We start from the raw sequence: 15,583 nt of genomic DNA, 5'->3' as shown, positions 1-15,583 counted from the left end.
ATCATGATCATAACCGGTTTGGAAAAGGTTATTTTGTTATGTAATGGTCTTGTGTCAACCCAAAATTGTCTTTTGTTGGTCTATGTTACTCTTATTATACTAAGTTATGGTTTGCTATGTAATGACATATTATGTCATGTTTTGATTTGGATTGTGGTTTATTGACATGGTAAATTATTATTTGGAAATTTACAAGGATGATAGTTGATAATTAAATGCAACCCTTAGATTGGAGTCTGGAAACTATCATTTTGCTTGATTCTGGAAACAATCTAAGATGTCATTTCCCAATGTGCTTGGAATCTAATTCAGCTTTCATTTTGGAAGTGATTTAATCTTGCAGTCTAAACTGGTTTGACATTTTAGCTTGGGGTTTTTGGCACTGTAGCACAATAATGTTTGACAAATTTACACATTTAGTCACTCAAGTTTTTTTGTTGCACAATTAGTCATTAAACTTTTAAAAAAAATGTTTCAATTATACCATTTTTAGCTAGGCAACCTGATGAACCAGTATATTTGTTATATTTGCTGACCTGGAAATTAAAAAATAACAAAACAACACTTTCTCACTAATCCACGTATGAAATACTTCTTTTGGCACATATCATAAACTAAAAATAAGAACAAAAATAATCTCCCACCACCACCACTATCCACCGTCTCCATCCACAACAAAATTTGGAGACAAGGTACATTTTCGGCATCAATGGAGATTTTCAAGAAGACTGACTTTTACAATATCGAACATGGGATATGCAAATATCGATTACAAACCTGAAAATTTCGATTCCAAAAACCATTTGAATCCGAAAACCCTAGAAATTCGTTTGCATTAGGTAAACCAGAAAACATAGATCTACAGACATGGATTCTAAATCTGCAAGTCCCGATCGTTGATATCTCATGCCAGAATCTTCAGAGCTTGGATGTAAGTCGGAACTCATTCACAAGGTTTCTTCCTACCTGAGTATTTCAGTTAGGGCTACGAAGTATTCTATTTTGAGGGAATAAGCTGACTGGAAGCATCTATGGTGCTCTTACTTTCTCCGTTGATACATCTTCAAGTTGTTGACATCCTAAAATTCATTATTTTGTGAAATCCCATCAGAAATTGTTGAACATATACAAGAATGAACTGATTGGGGAAATCCCGGAAACTATCTTAAAGCATTTCTCATGAAATTGGAGGAGCGTCATCGCCATCGCCTTCATCCCCCATCGCCTTGACCAACATCGATATTTACACTCCTTGCTTTGTTCATCAACAATCCTTCATTCAATGCCACAGATGATATTTATCATGACCATCTTCACCCTCCATCATCGCATCAACCATACAACACCTATAATTCAAAAAGAACACATCAAGAGGGAGAAGAGGGAAAATCCATACCCATCTGCAACATCCAAGGAAATCAGCCCCTGTTCACCACAAATCAAACCACCAAATACCACCTGTTCATCTTTTGCTTTGAGTGAAATTAAAAAACACGAAGGAGGAGTGAGACTCGAAGATTTAGTGGGGGGAGTAAAAGAAAGAGAATGGGTGTGATTTATTTCATGCAATCGATTGAAGATAGGAAGGGAGAAATGTGACATGCGATTGATTGAAGAGAAGAAAAAGAGGATGCTAGCTTCGATTCACTGGAGGGAGTAAAAGAAAGAGAACGAGTTAAATGTTTATTTAAGTAAATGGTAATCTATATGGACACCACATATGCAACATGTGGCATTAATATAAACCTATTTTGCCATGTAGGACTCCAGATAAGTGGAGTTAACTGGAAACCCGTTAGTTTGGGGTCAAGACCCTATTTAATAGGTAAAAACCAACTTTAAGGACTAACTGCGCAAAAAAAAATACATGGATGATTAAATGTGTAAATTCTTCAAACTTTTGTTGTGCTACGGTGCCAAAAACCCTTTAGCTTGTTTTAAGAATCAGGAAGACAAATTTTTAACTCCAATTGGTCAAAGATATCAGCCAAGCCAACTTAGACGATTGTTCCTAACCTTCTACGGTCTCCAATCTCTAGGTACCATGTAATAGATTTTAATATTTATTTTGGCCAACAAGAATCACTACATCATTTCTTTTTGTTTTTGAAAATTATCAAGAACATTATAAACAACATGAAAACAAAAGAATTGTGAACCAAAACAAAAAAGTTGATCCAAGCAAAAAAATTTGCAAAATGCAAGGATTGTTTCCCCAAAAAAAAAAAAAGGTTTAGAGGTTTTTTAGAGAAAAAAAAAAAGATTAGATTTTTTTTTAACATTTGAGTAAACCAGAAAATTTCTGATAAACCTGCTAAAACGGTCAAATCAAAAATATGAAAAAACATAAGGGCTTTTTTAGAAATAAAAATAATAATAAAATAAAACTTATGTTTAACCTGAAATATATATATATATATATATATATATATATATATATATATATATATATATATATATATATATATCTTTACTACTTATAAAAGAAATCTAACTATTTCTATAAATAGATTGAATATAATAATATTATTTTTTTAAGACGTACAAACGATTAAGCTAATATTACAAACAACCATTAATAAAATAATATTAAATTTTAAATTTGTTTTGATTCCTTATATTTCTCAGCAAAATCCTAATTTCATGGTCATTCAAAATTTAAAACCTTTTCATCCTAATACGCTTCAACAAATATCCTTTAAATGTTGCATTTGCAACTGATTAAAATATCTCATAGCAGACGTGTGTTTGTTCTCTCCACCTTATAAACCCTGCTATAAATCCCACTGCCATGAAGTATTTCCCTTATAAACCCTAATCGTTTTTCTCCCTCTCTTAGACGAAAACAATGTGTTTTTTTTAAGAAAAAAAGTTTGAAAATATTCCAATTTCTCAAAAAAATTTACCCCAAATGCGAAACTGGGTAAAATTTTCCATTTTGCGAAGACTACAGGGATGCGAAATGAAAATTCTGCACTTTTGTCTTTTTATGACCCCATTTTGTGAAGTTGGACCACTTATATTATTTCTTGAAAAGATCAGGTGCCAAATGCGAAACTCTAAGCTTTCTTCCCCAATTCGCATTTATACATTAAAAACTTCGCATTTTCATTCAAATTCTTCGCATCTTGCATCCATCCGTCTTTGAGTTCATTCGCATTTCATCGCATTAACTGAGAAATTAATCAGTTGTCTCATATTCGCATTTCAGTTGTTTGAGAAACCCAGATACGAACCCAAATGCGAAACCCACTGATTTCAAATGCGAACCAACCAAAAATCATCAACCACGTACTTGTGTCACCAAATGCGAACTGAATATCACCATTAAATTCTCCTCGCATTCTATAGATGCGAACACAATCCAGATCTCCGACTCCAAGCTTGCGAAATCAAAATCAATTAACCTCAAACAAATCGTGAACTTCTTATGCGAACTGTTTTGACCCACAAAACCAAATGCGAACTCAATTGATGTCATATGCGAACTGATTTCATAGATGCGAACACAATTGATTTCATATGCGAATCCACATCCATCGATATGAAACCAATACCAGTTACAAGCAATTAGTAGCAACCATCGATCCTCTAATTTTCAATTACTCAGCCTTCGCTTTTCATACAACCCGTCGACCCTGAAAAATCGATAAACACCAAATGTCTCATTTTTAGATCGATTTTCTGATTAAATGTCATATTTGAAGAATGATCGATTTTCTGATTAAATGACCCCATTTTGCGAAGTTGGACCACTTATATTATTTCTTGAAAAGATCAGGTGCCAAATGCGAAACTCTAAGCTTTCTTCCCCAATTCGCATTTATACATTAAAAACTTCGCATTTTCATTCAAATTCTTCGCATCTTGCATCCATCCGTCTTTGAGTTCATTCGCATTTCATCGCATTAACTGAGAAATTAATCAGTTGTCTCATATTCGCATTTCAGTTGTTTGAGAAACCCAGATACGAACCCAAATGCGAAACCCACTGATTTCAAATGCGAACCAACCAAAAATCATCAACCACGTACTTGTGTCACCAAATGCGAACTGAATATCACCATTAAATTCTCCTCGCATTCTATAGATGCGAACACAATCCAGATCTCCGACTCCAAGCTTGCGAAATCAAAATCAATTAACCTCAAACAAATCGTGAACTTCTTATGCGAACTGTTTTGACCCACAAAACCAAATGCGAACTCAATTGATGTCATATGCGAACTGATTTCATAGATGCGAACACAATTGATTTCATATGCGAATCCACATCCATCGATATGAAACCAATACCAGTTACAACCAATTAGTAGCAACCATCGATCCTCTAATGAGGAAACAGTTTCCTATTCGATTGTGCTTTGCAATGACAATCAATAAAGCTCAGGGACAAACAATTCCATATGTAGGTATCTATCTTCCAGAACCAGTATTCTCGCATGGACAACTTTATGTTGCATTGTCCAGAGGGGTTTCACGTTGCAATACAAAAGTATTAGTAAAGCCTAACGAAAATTCAAAAGGTGATGGGGTTTATACAGCAAATGTGGTGTATAAAGAAGTATTGCACGATTAATATTTTGTGTCGTCTTGACTGGTTGCTTTTTATTGGTTATTTGATGCATGATGTAACAAATAACACCATAGTTTGATTATATTGTCTTCAACATGTACTTTTTTTTAACATAACAATTTTGTAATGGAAACATATCACCGAAAGAACTCACGTGCCCCGCCGCTTTGCGCGGGTAGACGGCTAGTATATATATATATATATATGACCTTTTATGTAATTAACTCTTTACTTATACCTCTTGAATAAAAATACAAAATAGCTAGTTTCATACTAAGTAAAAAAGATATTCATGTTGTTCTAATAATTACAATTTACAAAAAGCATGATCAGGGCTCAAGCAGATTGAGTCTTGTCTTTCTTCCCGGCAAGAATCATCGAGATTTGCAGACCTCGGCTGAATGCTTGATTAAACAAAAGGCGTGTCTGGAACTCAGACACAAATGGAAACCACGATAATATAACAATCGGCATAAATATCACCAATCCCATCACACATTCATACGCTCGTCCCAACTCCATTATTGAACCCCAAAACCCAATCCCCTTTACACAAGGCCTGCATGCTTGACCAATCTGAAACAACCAAACCAACCTAAATTACTACAACATAACAAAACCAACCAAAAAAGATTTTTAGTTGATAAAGATACCAGGAGAAATGCCCAGCCTGTTGGGAGGAAAGCAAGAAAAGCAGCAAATATGTCGCTTAAAGTGAGGCTGCATACAACAAATAGAACAGTCATAATTGATAAGAATCCCAGGAAAAGAAGCGCCTTCAAGATTCTGAACATGAGTTGAAAATCTGTCCCAAATCTCCGTCTTCCCATTGAAACCAGCTTATTAAGAAAAAAACACAACCAAACAAACAGTTAGATCATGTATGTATGTGAATCAAAGGCCAACAATTTAAAAACATTCAACATGTGTTTGTTTTATAACTTTACATACCTTTAACCCTAGAAGAGCAGTTATCATGACCAACCAAGAAAGCCCATAAACCTATAAACAATAATTCAATGAAAAATCATGAGCATGATAGATGGAAGCACATGAGTAGGGGTATAATTGGAAATAACAGTACCAGTATACTTTGGCTGCCACGAGCTATGTTAAGGTGATACACAAGTCCATATTGGTAAATAAAGAACCGAATTGCAAGTACAATTTCCAAAATTCTCCCTCGCATATTTGTATGCCTTAAATGTTCCTGTTCCGAAACCCACCACGATTCCCAACTTTTATCCGGTGGGATTCCGATTCCGCCGCGATCCCCCATCCACCGTTTCCAATCCGTCCAATCTTCCACCGTCTTCTGCCAGTCAAATCCGGAAGGATTGAAAACAAAAGGAGCAAACAACCAGGATGCCACCAAGAACCACATCGAAAAGGTTATAAACAGATACAAATTCGAACTTCGGTATGTATCCCCATAAACTTGATAGATAACCAATAACATAGCCAATTCCAATCCTTTCACGAAGTGACTACGCGAATATAATCTGTAATTTTCACCGAATTTCGCGTGGAAGATGACAAATCCACGACCTGTGGCGCGATATTTCGAACCTCCGTGTAGAATTGTTTTCCCGTAGTAGTGAACTTTTGTTCCGAGTTGGAAAGTGAAAAATACGGAGGCTAATTGAAGTTGCATGATGATGAAATCGCCTAGGGCTCTTCGGAATCCACTTTCCAGACCTACTTCCATTGCCATGGGAAGTACCAAAAGTAACCCTAGTTGAAACACAGATTGGGTTGCTAATGCCTCTTCCAGTGCTCTATTGTTGTTAACAGTTGCATTTTCTAGAATTTTCTTTTCTAGTCCACTTAAAACCATGTACATTCTTCCGTATAGGAACACGTAAACAACAAGTACAGTTACCTGGACACAACACAAAAATCACAATAAACATATTGATGGAAGTAGAAAATTGTTATTGTTATGTAACAATGAACATGAATGATTCTATGAGTATACCATGCTGCTAAAGTAGAAACCGATTGTGGTGTAGTAGAATGACAGCATTCTAAAAAAGTCAAAGCGGCGACCAAGGCGATAAACATCACGGCTAAGTGTCTGTTCACCATTTCCATTTGCAACTTTTGCCTCAAATTGAGATATTTGATTCATACCAACATCTCTACCTTTGCCTACTTGGATGTATTCATGATGTGTCACGTATCCCCCACGTAATGTTGAGTTGTAACCTGAAAATATGTCCTCACTCAAGTTGATGATTTTTGAAGCTTTACTTATACCACCCCTTGTTATGTGGAATATTCTGTCAAATATGTCAGGGTGACCATAATGGAACCTCACCCTGTCAATTGTCAAACATAAACATTCAATTCTTAAAAAAATTACCATTTTCACTATAATAATATCATAAAAATCACTAATAATATGCATTCATACATACCTCAGAGGGTCTGCCAAAACCCTTTGACCAATTGTCACAAAACTTGTCTCTTGATTGGACATGAACCAAGCAAGAGATGACACACTGTAAATTAAAAAGTAATATACTGTCAACCAAATTTTGGAGGCTTTTCAAAAAAAAATTATATACAAGAAACTCAAATAAGAATCAAAATCAAAAGAGAACTTTTTAGGACTAAAATTGAAAAACCAGCTCTAGTTAGGGATTAAAAATGGAATTTACTCAACAAAATTGTGTTAACATGAAGGGTATACCAACCTTCCAGTGAAAATGTGTTCCCTCAATCCTAGTATTGTTGGTCTACGATCACCATGATGAACTCTATGGAACTCCTCCAAAATATTTCGCATTTTGAAAGCTTCCTCAAAGTAATTGTCCTAAAAAAAAAAGGTACAAAAGATGCTTAGTAGCACGCATTGAAGATAAAAAACCAAGGGGTAATTCTGGAATTACCTGATTCATGTCAATGGTTTGAAGGGCTTCCCCACGGGTGAAAATAATCGCGTGATTTTGGTTTTCGGGTTTTCCTTCACCAATTTCTGTAGGCGGGCCCGGAAGCTTGATCCGATATATTTCCTAAATTACCAATGTAACCCTTTTAGAAATTTCATTTCGTCAAAAAAAGGTATTGTTATATTTATATATAATAATAATTTTAGCTACCTCATCTAGTTTATCCCCACCCTTGACAAGAACAGAGTAGTAAACCTTTTGAGATTTCCCATTGATGGTATCTTCTCTCTCGTCTATGTAAGCGACACGTAAAGATGGATATCTGAGAGACAATTAAGAATTTAAATACAAGTTACAACCGCAATAATAATAACAATAACAATAATAATAACAGAAAGTAAAAGTAGTTACATAAGCATTAGATTGAGTATGTTAGCATAGCAACTTTGATCTCTATTATCACTTGATTTCTTTTGAGCACCATAAATCTGGCAAGAAACAACATAGGTGAACTTCAGATCTGCCAATGCTTGTGCACGTTCTTTGAGAAGAACCCTGTGGTCTTTATTCATATCAACTGTTCTGTAGCCACTAAAAATCTCTGCAAAAAAATTTACTTTAATAACTAACAAAATTATTTTATATATAAGAATCTGCAAAAGATTACACTAACCACTGTCATCAGCAGAGTCTAGGAAGCATTGAAGTTCAAGAGCTTCTTTGTAGTACATCATCCCTCTCACTGAAAAAAAAAAAACAAAAAAATGTTTGGTTATTATAGGGTTTTTTTTTTATAAATATGAATAGTAAATTAAAGGAAATAACACCTGTCCTTGAAAGTGTTTGCCCCCTGTAAGAAACCCATTGACGTGTTGCTTCTGTTCTGTCTTTTTCAGTGGCATTTAGTTTTGGATTTCTAATTCGCTCTTCAAAGTTCTTCCATTCATCTGATTTATATACATGTGAAATCAATAAGTATGAGGCTAGGGTCATTGAAGATAAAAAAAGGATTTTATTATAATTGAGGTAAAGACTAAGAGTCACCTGGATATATCTTTTGAAGATAAAATAAGATTGAAATTCCATCTTCGTTTTCCAAATGAAGCTCCTCCTCGGAATACAGAACATCTTCTTTATAGTAAGGAGTCAACACACTGTTTTTAAACAATATTTGTTTTCATTAACAAGCATGTTTATGTAATTTAATTGCATTTAGGACATGTATGTATTTTTAAGCAAGTGAAACAATATGGTGTTAAAATTCACTGACCTAAATGACAGCATATTGTGAACTTTTGGGGCGTTTGGCATCTTCATATACAAGGAGTTTGTAAAGAAAGTGATACGTCTACGAGCCTCCAAATTCATAGGCACGTTAATTGCAGATTCCTTAACAGTCATAAGCAAATGGAGTCTCACTACCTATAAATAAACAAATAAGCACAAATAAAACAATTAGTAAAATAGCATTTAACAAGAAGTGGACAAATTAAGAAAAACAAGCCATACCAAAAATTGAAAAGTTGGACTAAAACTGCAGAAGGGTGTAAACCATAGGAACCAAAACTGTAAGTTACTCTTTCCTAAATTTTACAATGCAGGGACCAAAACTGTAACTAATGCAAATTAAAAACTACAGGGACCAAAAGTGTAATTCAGTCATTTCCTAAATTAAAAACTACATGGACCAAAACTGTAATGAATACAAATTAAAAACTACAGGGACAAAACTGTAATTAATGCATAAATTTTACAGGGACCAAAAATATAAATCAAAACTACAGGGACCAAAACTGTAATTATTGCATTTCCTGCATACCTTCTCCTTCCAAGATTTAACTCGAGTGAGCCTGAGATTAATCCGTACAAATCTCTCCTTTTTGTCATTGTCCTGAAGATGAGAATGAACACTTTCAAGTATTCTACAGTAATCCAAGAGATTTCATGTTATAAAATTGTAGAAAAAAAAATCCTGTAAATACAGTATAATTTTTTGTCAAAACTTACTCATGTCCATTAATCATAACATCTTGTGTAATAACCTCCATAAGATCTTGAAGGACGTTAATAATTTGGGATGTATATTTCTCAGCATTATCATACTCTGTTAGCTGAAAAACACCCAATACAATACTAAAAAAAAATAGTTTTTATAACAAGCATAACAACAATGATAATATATACTGTATATAGTTTTACCAGATGGCTTAAGAATTTCTCCAACTTATCATTGAGTGATGGCAATCCACTCATCCGAAATTTACTTAAGAACAATCTTGTTTGGATGCTAGTATCAATTTCATTGCATATATGCCGTATGATCCTATTATATTAAGTAGGGAAAAAGAAAAAAGAAAAAAAACAAATTGTCATTATATTCATGAAATGAAAGGAAATAATTCCATAAAAGTTAAAAGCATGGAACTTACATTTTATCCCCATCATCATCAAGAATACCATATAATATTCCCTTTAATGTTTGGTAGCACTCGATAACTGCTGAATGCATATAGTCATCATTACTGATCTTTCTAAAGAGGTCTGCATCTTCCTTTCCTTTAAAATCTTTGGCCATGTCTAATGCAATTGGGATCTTAAATTAATAAAAAGTGGTCAATACTCATAACTCAATACATGATCCACATTCAATGTAAAATATTAATATTTATGATCAAACAAGGTATAAGGAGTTGAACCTTGCTAGCAAGCAGGAAAGGTGGCCATTGGATAACTGGGACAACACTTGTTGTATATGGTACAAGCAGTAGATCTCTCTCCCTATATAATGAAGGGTATATCAGTAAAATCACCCAAAATACAATATTTAAGATATGAGGTGGTTTCAACCTGTTGCTGATCAAGTCCTCCATCCGCAACGAAAATATGAACTCATTCCACACTTGTGAAAATTTTGCTATGTTTTTTCTCACCAATGAATCATTCTCCTACAGACCATTTGTCATTAAAAGAAAATATAAGACTTAATTAGAATAAAAAAGAAAAATATATATAGTATTTTTTTTCTTACCAAAGGGTCTCTTTTATGTTCTTCTTTTTGCATTGGTACAAGGCGTTCATAGAAAGCTGATGGAACTGAATCAAATCGGGAACGCAGCATTCCAAGTGTCCGAATCTTGAAATTAAATAGTAGAAAATAATCATAAAATAATTTACAAAATAAAAGATCTTGATTAAAGAAGATATGTGTACTAAGTACTAACCTCACCCAAGTGACTAAAGGCTCCATAGATTCCACCAATAATAGTAGCAAATATTGCATACCAAATTTGTGCATCCATGAAATAAATCTAAAGAACATTATTAACATATCTACTTTTAGTGAGTTGCATGAAAGCAGAATATACATATACACACAAACAAACACCCACACTTACCATGACAATTGGTCCCCAAATGGAAATAACCACACCAATATTGTGAGTCACTGCAAATTATTCAAAAGGAATTTGATTCTAATTTAAAATGTAAGCACAAGAAGGGAGATTAAAATAGTTACTTTACCATTAGGAAAGAATTCATGCCATTCATATTTGCTAACTGACATGTTCATGATTGTTTTTGTTGGTGCAACCAGAGGCAATATCTATCATGAAAATTCGAAAAATGACCTTTAAAACTACATGTGGTTTATAAAAATTGGAACTTTTTGTAACTGAATGATAAGAAATTAGACAACCTCCACATAGTAGCTGAATGCAAACTTGCTTAGTAGCAGAAGAATCCAAAATAGTGTATACCTAAAGACCAAGTGTTGTAGACATAGAAATAGAAATGAGAAAAAGAATATTTGAAAATCAATTAAAGTGTGCACCCTTACTTCAAAAGGGAAAACATGCCCTCGTGCATCCCTCTACCAACATACAGCTTTGGCTGAGAAGATTCAACAACTTTGAAGTCAATAGGAAGAAATAGCATTTTTATTTCTTATTAAGACATTATTACACTTTAAAAGATCTACCTTGTTTTCTTTGTATTTGGATGACATTGCTAAAATTGGGTAGATTTTTCAATGTATAATGCTAGGAAATGAAAGTAGGATGCTATAAGAAGCAAATCAATGGGGAAGATTAGCTAACCTGGGCCCACCACATTAGAAGGACAGCTACACGCCAGTTGGAGCGCTCCATGGATCTCCGCAAGGGTGGGAACATAAATAGCAATGCAGACAAAATGGTGGGTGCCAAATATATTGCAACAAGATAGTTATAAAGTGACTCATCCCTCCCATTTCCTCCAAGGGTACTGAAAAACTTAACAACTCCAGTTGGATTCGAAACAGATCTTGAATAACCAATGGGTAATATCACCACCCAAAAGGCAGCAATTGTAAATTTAAGAAGGTAGCGAAGTATCTGACTACGTTTTAAACTCCTCCAAGCATTGAAGCTAAGAATTATATCTAAACCAGCTGTCAAAACACACACACACACACACACACAAATGTTAGGGTAAAATCGTCATTTACTTCGATTCATACAGTTCATTCAGTCCAAAGAAAGAAACGATCTTTATTCAGACAGTTCAAAAAAGAAAGAGACTTTATGTATACATCATCACAAACTCAGCCACTTTATACATATGTGACTTTATGGGGAAAAAAAGAAACATGGACTTAATGGAAAGGAAATACAAGTGCATAAAAGTACCTTGGAAAAAGTTGAGGACAGCAGATGTAATGAACATGCTCAAAATACTCTCAAAAACACCATCATCAAATATGCCAAATATTGATCCGTCTCCATGCCATGCAACAATTACCATAGCCTGAAAAATAAAAATAAAAAGTTTAATGAAACTAATTCCAAAAGCAGACTATGAATGGAAAACTCTAGAATGTTATTAATTATATACCTGAAAACATAATATAAGAAACATCCACATCCGATCAAAACTCCTGTAAAGGTGCAAAAATGTTCGCACTTCAACAAAATTTGTTTTAGGCTTCTTCTTTCCAGATATGACTTTAAAGTGTTCCTGTAATGACATGTTGAAATCTTAATGCCAATTAACAATATCTAATTAGTAGAAACTGGAAAGTGTTCGGGTTGAAATGGATACATCATTTTGTAGCCATTCATCGTTAGAGTTGACAAAAAAGTCAGATGTGGGGTCCATTGGCCATCCTAATTTGAAGCATTTGTCAGACCTGAAAGGAGAAAAGTTCAAGTTTCCACTAGAAAAAAAAACTAAAATATGTTAAAAGAAAAAGAAAAAGTCCAGGCTCATGTGCATTACCAAAAGTATTCATTGAGATCATCATAGTTTCTCCAAGAAGAATGGCTTGCTTTTCCACCTCGATTTCTCCTGGCTTCCTGTCACCATTTAATAACAATATTTTCAATACCCTAAACACTAAAATTGGAACACTGTAGAAAGTGGAGATAGATGTTGTTACCTTACGCATAACTTCATAAATAGGAGACACAACATCTTGCAGAAACGATTCTTCTCCAACTGCTTCTGGTTGATATTTGGCCCCACTTACAGATTCAACATTACCAAATAAAATTCCATGAATTTCATTCGCCATCTTAATCATTCCAAAAAAAAAACATGTAAATACCATCTCATAAGTCAATAGAACCACATCATGAAGATGAAAGAACAATGCTTTTAATAACAACTCATACATATGTCTAACACAACATACATTATGGAAAATATAGCAAAGACATTCAGGCATGAAGCGGATATTTGAAGCTTCACCCCAAATAAGTAGATAGAGTCCAATGTAAAGAAGCTCTAATTGCTGCCTATCAGCATCAGGTTCAAACCTATGCAAATATATGAAATAAAAATTAGATTTTAAACAAACAAGAATGCCACTTAATATCTTTTCACTGATGATAACTTACTTGAGGTTTGATTTGCAGTGCAAATAATCACACCATGAACTATAGTTCTTGAATGTTTTATCCATTAATTGTTGTACAGTGTAGCCATCCAACTGCCAAATTCAAACACAATGTAACAAATCTGATATAAAACTACAATCTATGCTTGAAATAAGAAAATTGAGATGAATGAAGATGTGAAAAGAAGTACCTGATCATAATCTTCAACATTCTTTGATCTTGTATCGATATTTGCAAGCAGCAAGATTAAGTGTTCCCTCTGATTCGCAACATTTCCTTTCTTCATTGCAAGAAAAATAAACAAGAGAAAGCTGTAATTAAGAAACCATGACTTATATGAAGCAAAATAGGGACACAATTTACCTGAAACCCAAAAATTAAAGATAGCCATTCGAGTATATCAATAACAGATTTGTCCCTATCCCCAGGCTTTCTAAGAAGTGGAAGATTATCCACATTACGAAGAGCTCGAAGAGCCGCTTTAATCTAAAAATATTAAAATGAACAAATAAATAAACAGAAGCAGAGAGATACAGAGCTATATGTGCATGTATTTAAGCAGTGGGACAACCTCAGGAAGCTCCATAATTGCAGGTTTAACCCCAACAGCATATAAAGGAAGAATGTTGTAGTGTTCATATTGTTCCTTTTTCTCTTCTACATCTTTTGCATATCTTTGAGTCTGCATGTTACAGAAATAAGGGCATGAATAATCCAGTGTGTCGGTGTCCACAGTAATTAAAATACCTATTATCTGCATGATAGAGCATAGACCAGTTTACCTCATCTTCAATTTTTGTAGAAGGTAGAACCACTGTCCTCAATACATCATACAAGACGGTTGCAATCTGAATAATCTTAGCCATCTCCTCACTTTGAAGATTGAAATTGTAATGAGCTAAGGAATCATTTACAGAAGATTCTGGAAGATAGTTAATTAAACAACAAAACTCACGGTTTCTTTGTATCTTGACCATCTCTTATGTTTTTCTCATAGAAGTTTTGGTAGTATTTCTGTATTTCCTTAGGATCACTGTTTGCTAATCGGGGTTTTGTCTCGTTTTCTTCCTGTAGTAAACAAGGGAGTATTTCAAATTTCCATGAGTTTCTGTAAAGCAAGATACCTCTACATAAAACTTGTCAGGTGTACCTTCTGAAGTCTATGTAGCAGGTAGGTCTTGAATTGGCGAACACCACGTCCTGTAGATTTAGAGTCCATCCTGTGTGCCTTCTCAAATGCATGAAACCGGCCTAATTCCACAAAGAGACGATGAACATCAATGATCACAATACACATGAAAGAAAAAGGCGGAGAGGGTTAATTGTCGGATTTGAAACATACACAAGTAAGCAACTCTGGGGTTAGCCTTCTCGATTTCATTGGCAACACGAAGGATTGGAGCAACAGAAGCAAGTGACGATGGCACGAGCTCACTGTCAACGATAGAGTTGTCGTCCGCATATGGATCAATCATGGCGGAACTCCTCCTTGACAGCGACCTCGGTGGCCCAACATCTTTCGTCCCGCTCGTGCTCGCCATCTCCAATCAGCTCCAGCAACAGCACTAATATCCAACTGAATCTGTTGTTGTACACGGATGTTCTTGCAACGGAAACATATGTTCTGCTGAAAAAGTATAATCGAGATTCATTCTTGTACGGACGTATGAAGTCGGTATATATGGGGATCTTTTGAATTTGCATTTCAACTTTTTGAGAGATTGATCGCTGTTGTGTTTTGTAGTGATGTTGCTTTTGCTTTTGCTTTTTGGCTGCACTTTTTGTAAATTAGATAAATGATCGATACGATTGGGGGAAAAGTGACTCCCACGAAGAAGAGGTAGCTTAGGAGATTAAGGAACCTCTGGTGACTTTTGGGGGAAAAGGCAAGAAGATATGAACGCGCTTTCCGCCATTTCCCGCCTTTCTGAAGCTCACGGCTATATTATTTTGGAACTCACACATCCATGACCACACCGGATAGACCAAAAAACCACAGCATTGAGCATTCCTTTCTTCATTATTTTCTATTTATTAACTTTTTAATTTTTAATTATTTATTTTAGAACGACACCTCAAAGTTTAAGAAGTTTTTGACCAAATTTGAAATTTTATTTATAAATTAAATATAGTTTTAAAAATATAATTTTTTTTAATAATTTCAGTTTTTATTTTATTTTTAATGTTTTTTCAATATCATTATTTGACTTTTTTTTAATTGTTTTCCTGTTGATATT

General features: G+C 34.4%; 1 protein-coding gene across 1 annotated transcript; it reads right to left on the bottom strand.

Annotated features, from left to right (window-relative positions):
* Nucleotides 1-4,786: 4,786 nt before the first annotated feature.
* Nucleotides 4,787-15,139, bottom strand: CALS7 (glucan synthase-like 7). Its single transcript, XM_078989566.1, has 41 exons — nt 14,689-15,139; nt 14,497-14,597; nt 14,302-14,414; nt 14,129-14,219; nt 13,918-14,028; nt 13,710-13,832; nt 13,537-13,626; nt 13,347-13,438; nt 13,142-13,265; nt 12,887-13,021; nt 12,727-12,803; nt 12,550-12,637; nt 12,343-12,465; nt 12,138-12,255; nt 11,568-11,899; nt 11,309-11,361; nt 11,168-11,228; nt 10,993-11,074; nt 10,866-10,915; nt 10,692-10,778; nt 10,499-10,603; nt 10,318-10,415; nt 10,167-10,248; nt 9,900-10,063; nt 9,670-9,793; nt 9,478-9,581; nt 9,290-9,392; nt 8,741-8,892; nt 8,515-8,624; nt 8,298-8,417; nt 8,144-8,212; nt 7,882-8,071; nt 7,681-7,792; nt 7,471-7,593; nt 7,276-7,394; nt 6,997-7,080; nt 6,555-6,897; nt 5,661-6,458; nt 5,528-5,578; nt 5,230-5,415; nt 4,787-5,152 (listed from the first exon to the last, which is right to left on the bottom strand). Exons 1-41 carry the CDS (start codon nt 14,885-14,887, stop codon nt 4,913-4,915), a joined length of 5,727 nt encoding a protein of 1,908 aa, XP_078845692.1. The 5' UTR covers nt 14,888-15,139; the 3' UTR covers nt 4,787-4,912.
* Between the last annotated feature and the right edge of the window lie 444 nt (nt 15,140-15,583).

This window comes from Lactuca saligna, chromosome 4 (assembly GCF_052625555.1).
Source record: "Lactuca saligna cultivar CGN05327 chromosome 4, ASM5262555v1, whole genome shotgun sequence".
Classification (NCBI taxonomy): Eukaryota; Viridiplantae; Streptophyta; class Magnoliopsida; order Asterales; family Asteraceae; genus Lactuca; species Lactuca saligna.
This window is presented reverse-complemented; position numbering and strand designations above follow the sequence as displayed.

Excerpts from the sequence above, each read along its gene's own strand:
- CALS7 (XM_078989566.1), bottom strand. The coding sequence starts at position 14,887 with ATGGCGAGCACGAGCGGGACGAAAGATGTTGGGCCACCGAGGTCGCTG. Across the intron at positions 10,416-10,498 it reads AACATAAAAGAGACCCTTTG|GAGAATGATTCATTGGTGAG; the intron begins GTAAGAAAAAAA and ends AATGGTCTGTAG. Across the intron at positions 9,794-9,899 it reads GATGATGATGGGGATAAAAT|GATCATACGGCATATATGCA; the intron begins GTAAGTTCCATG and ends TTAATATAATAG.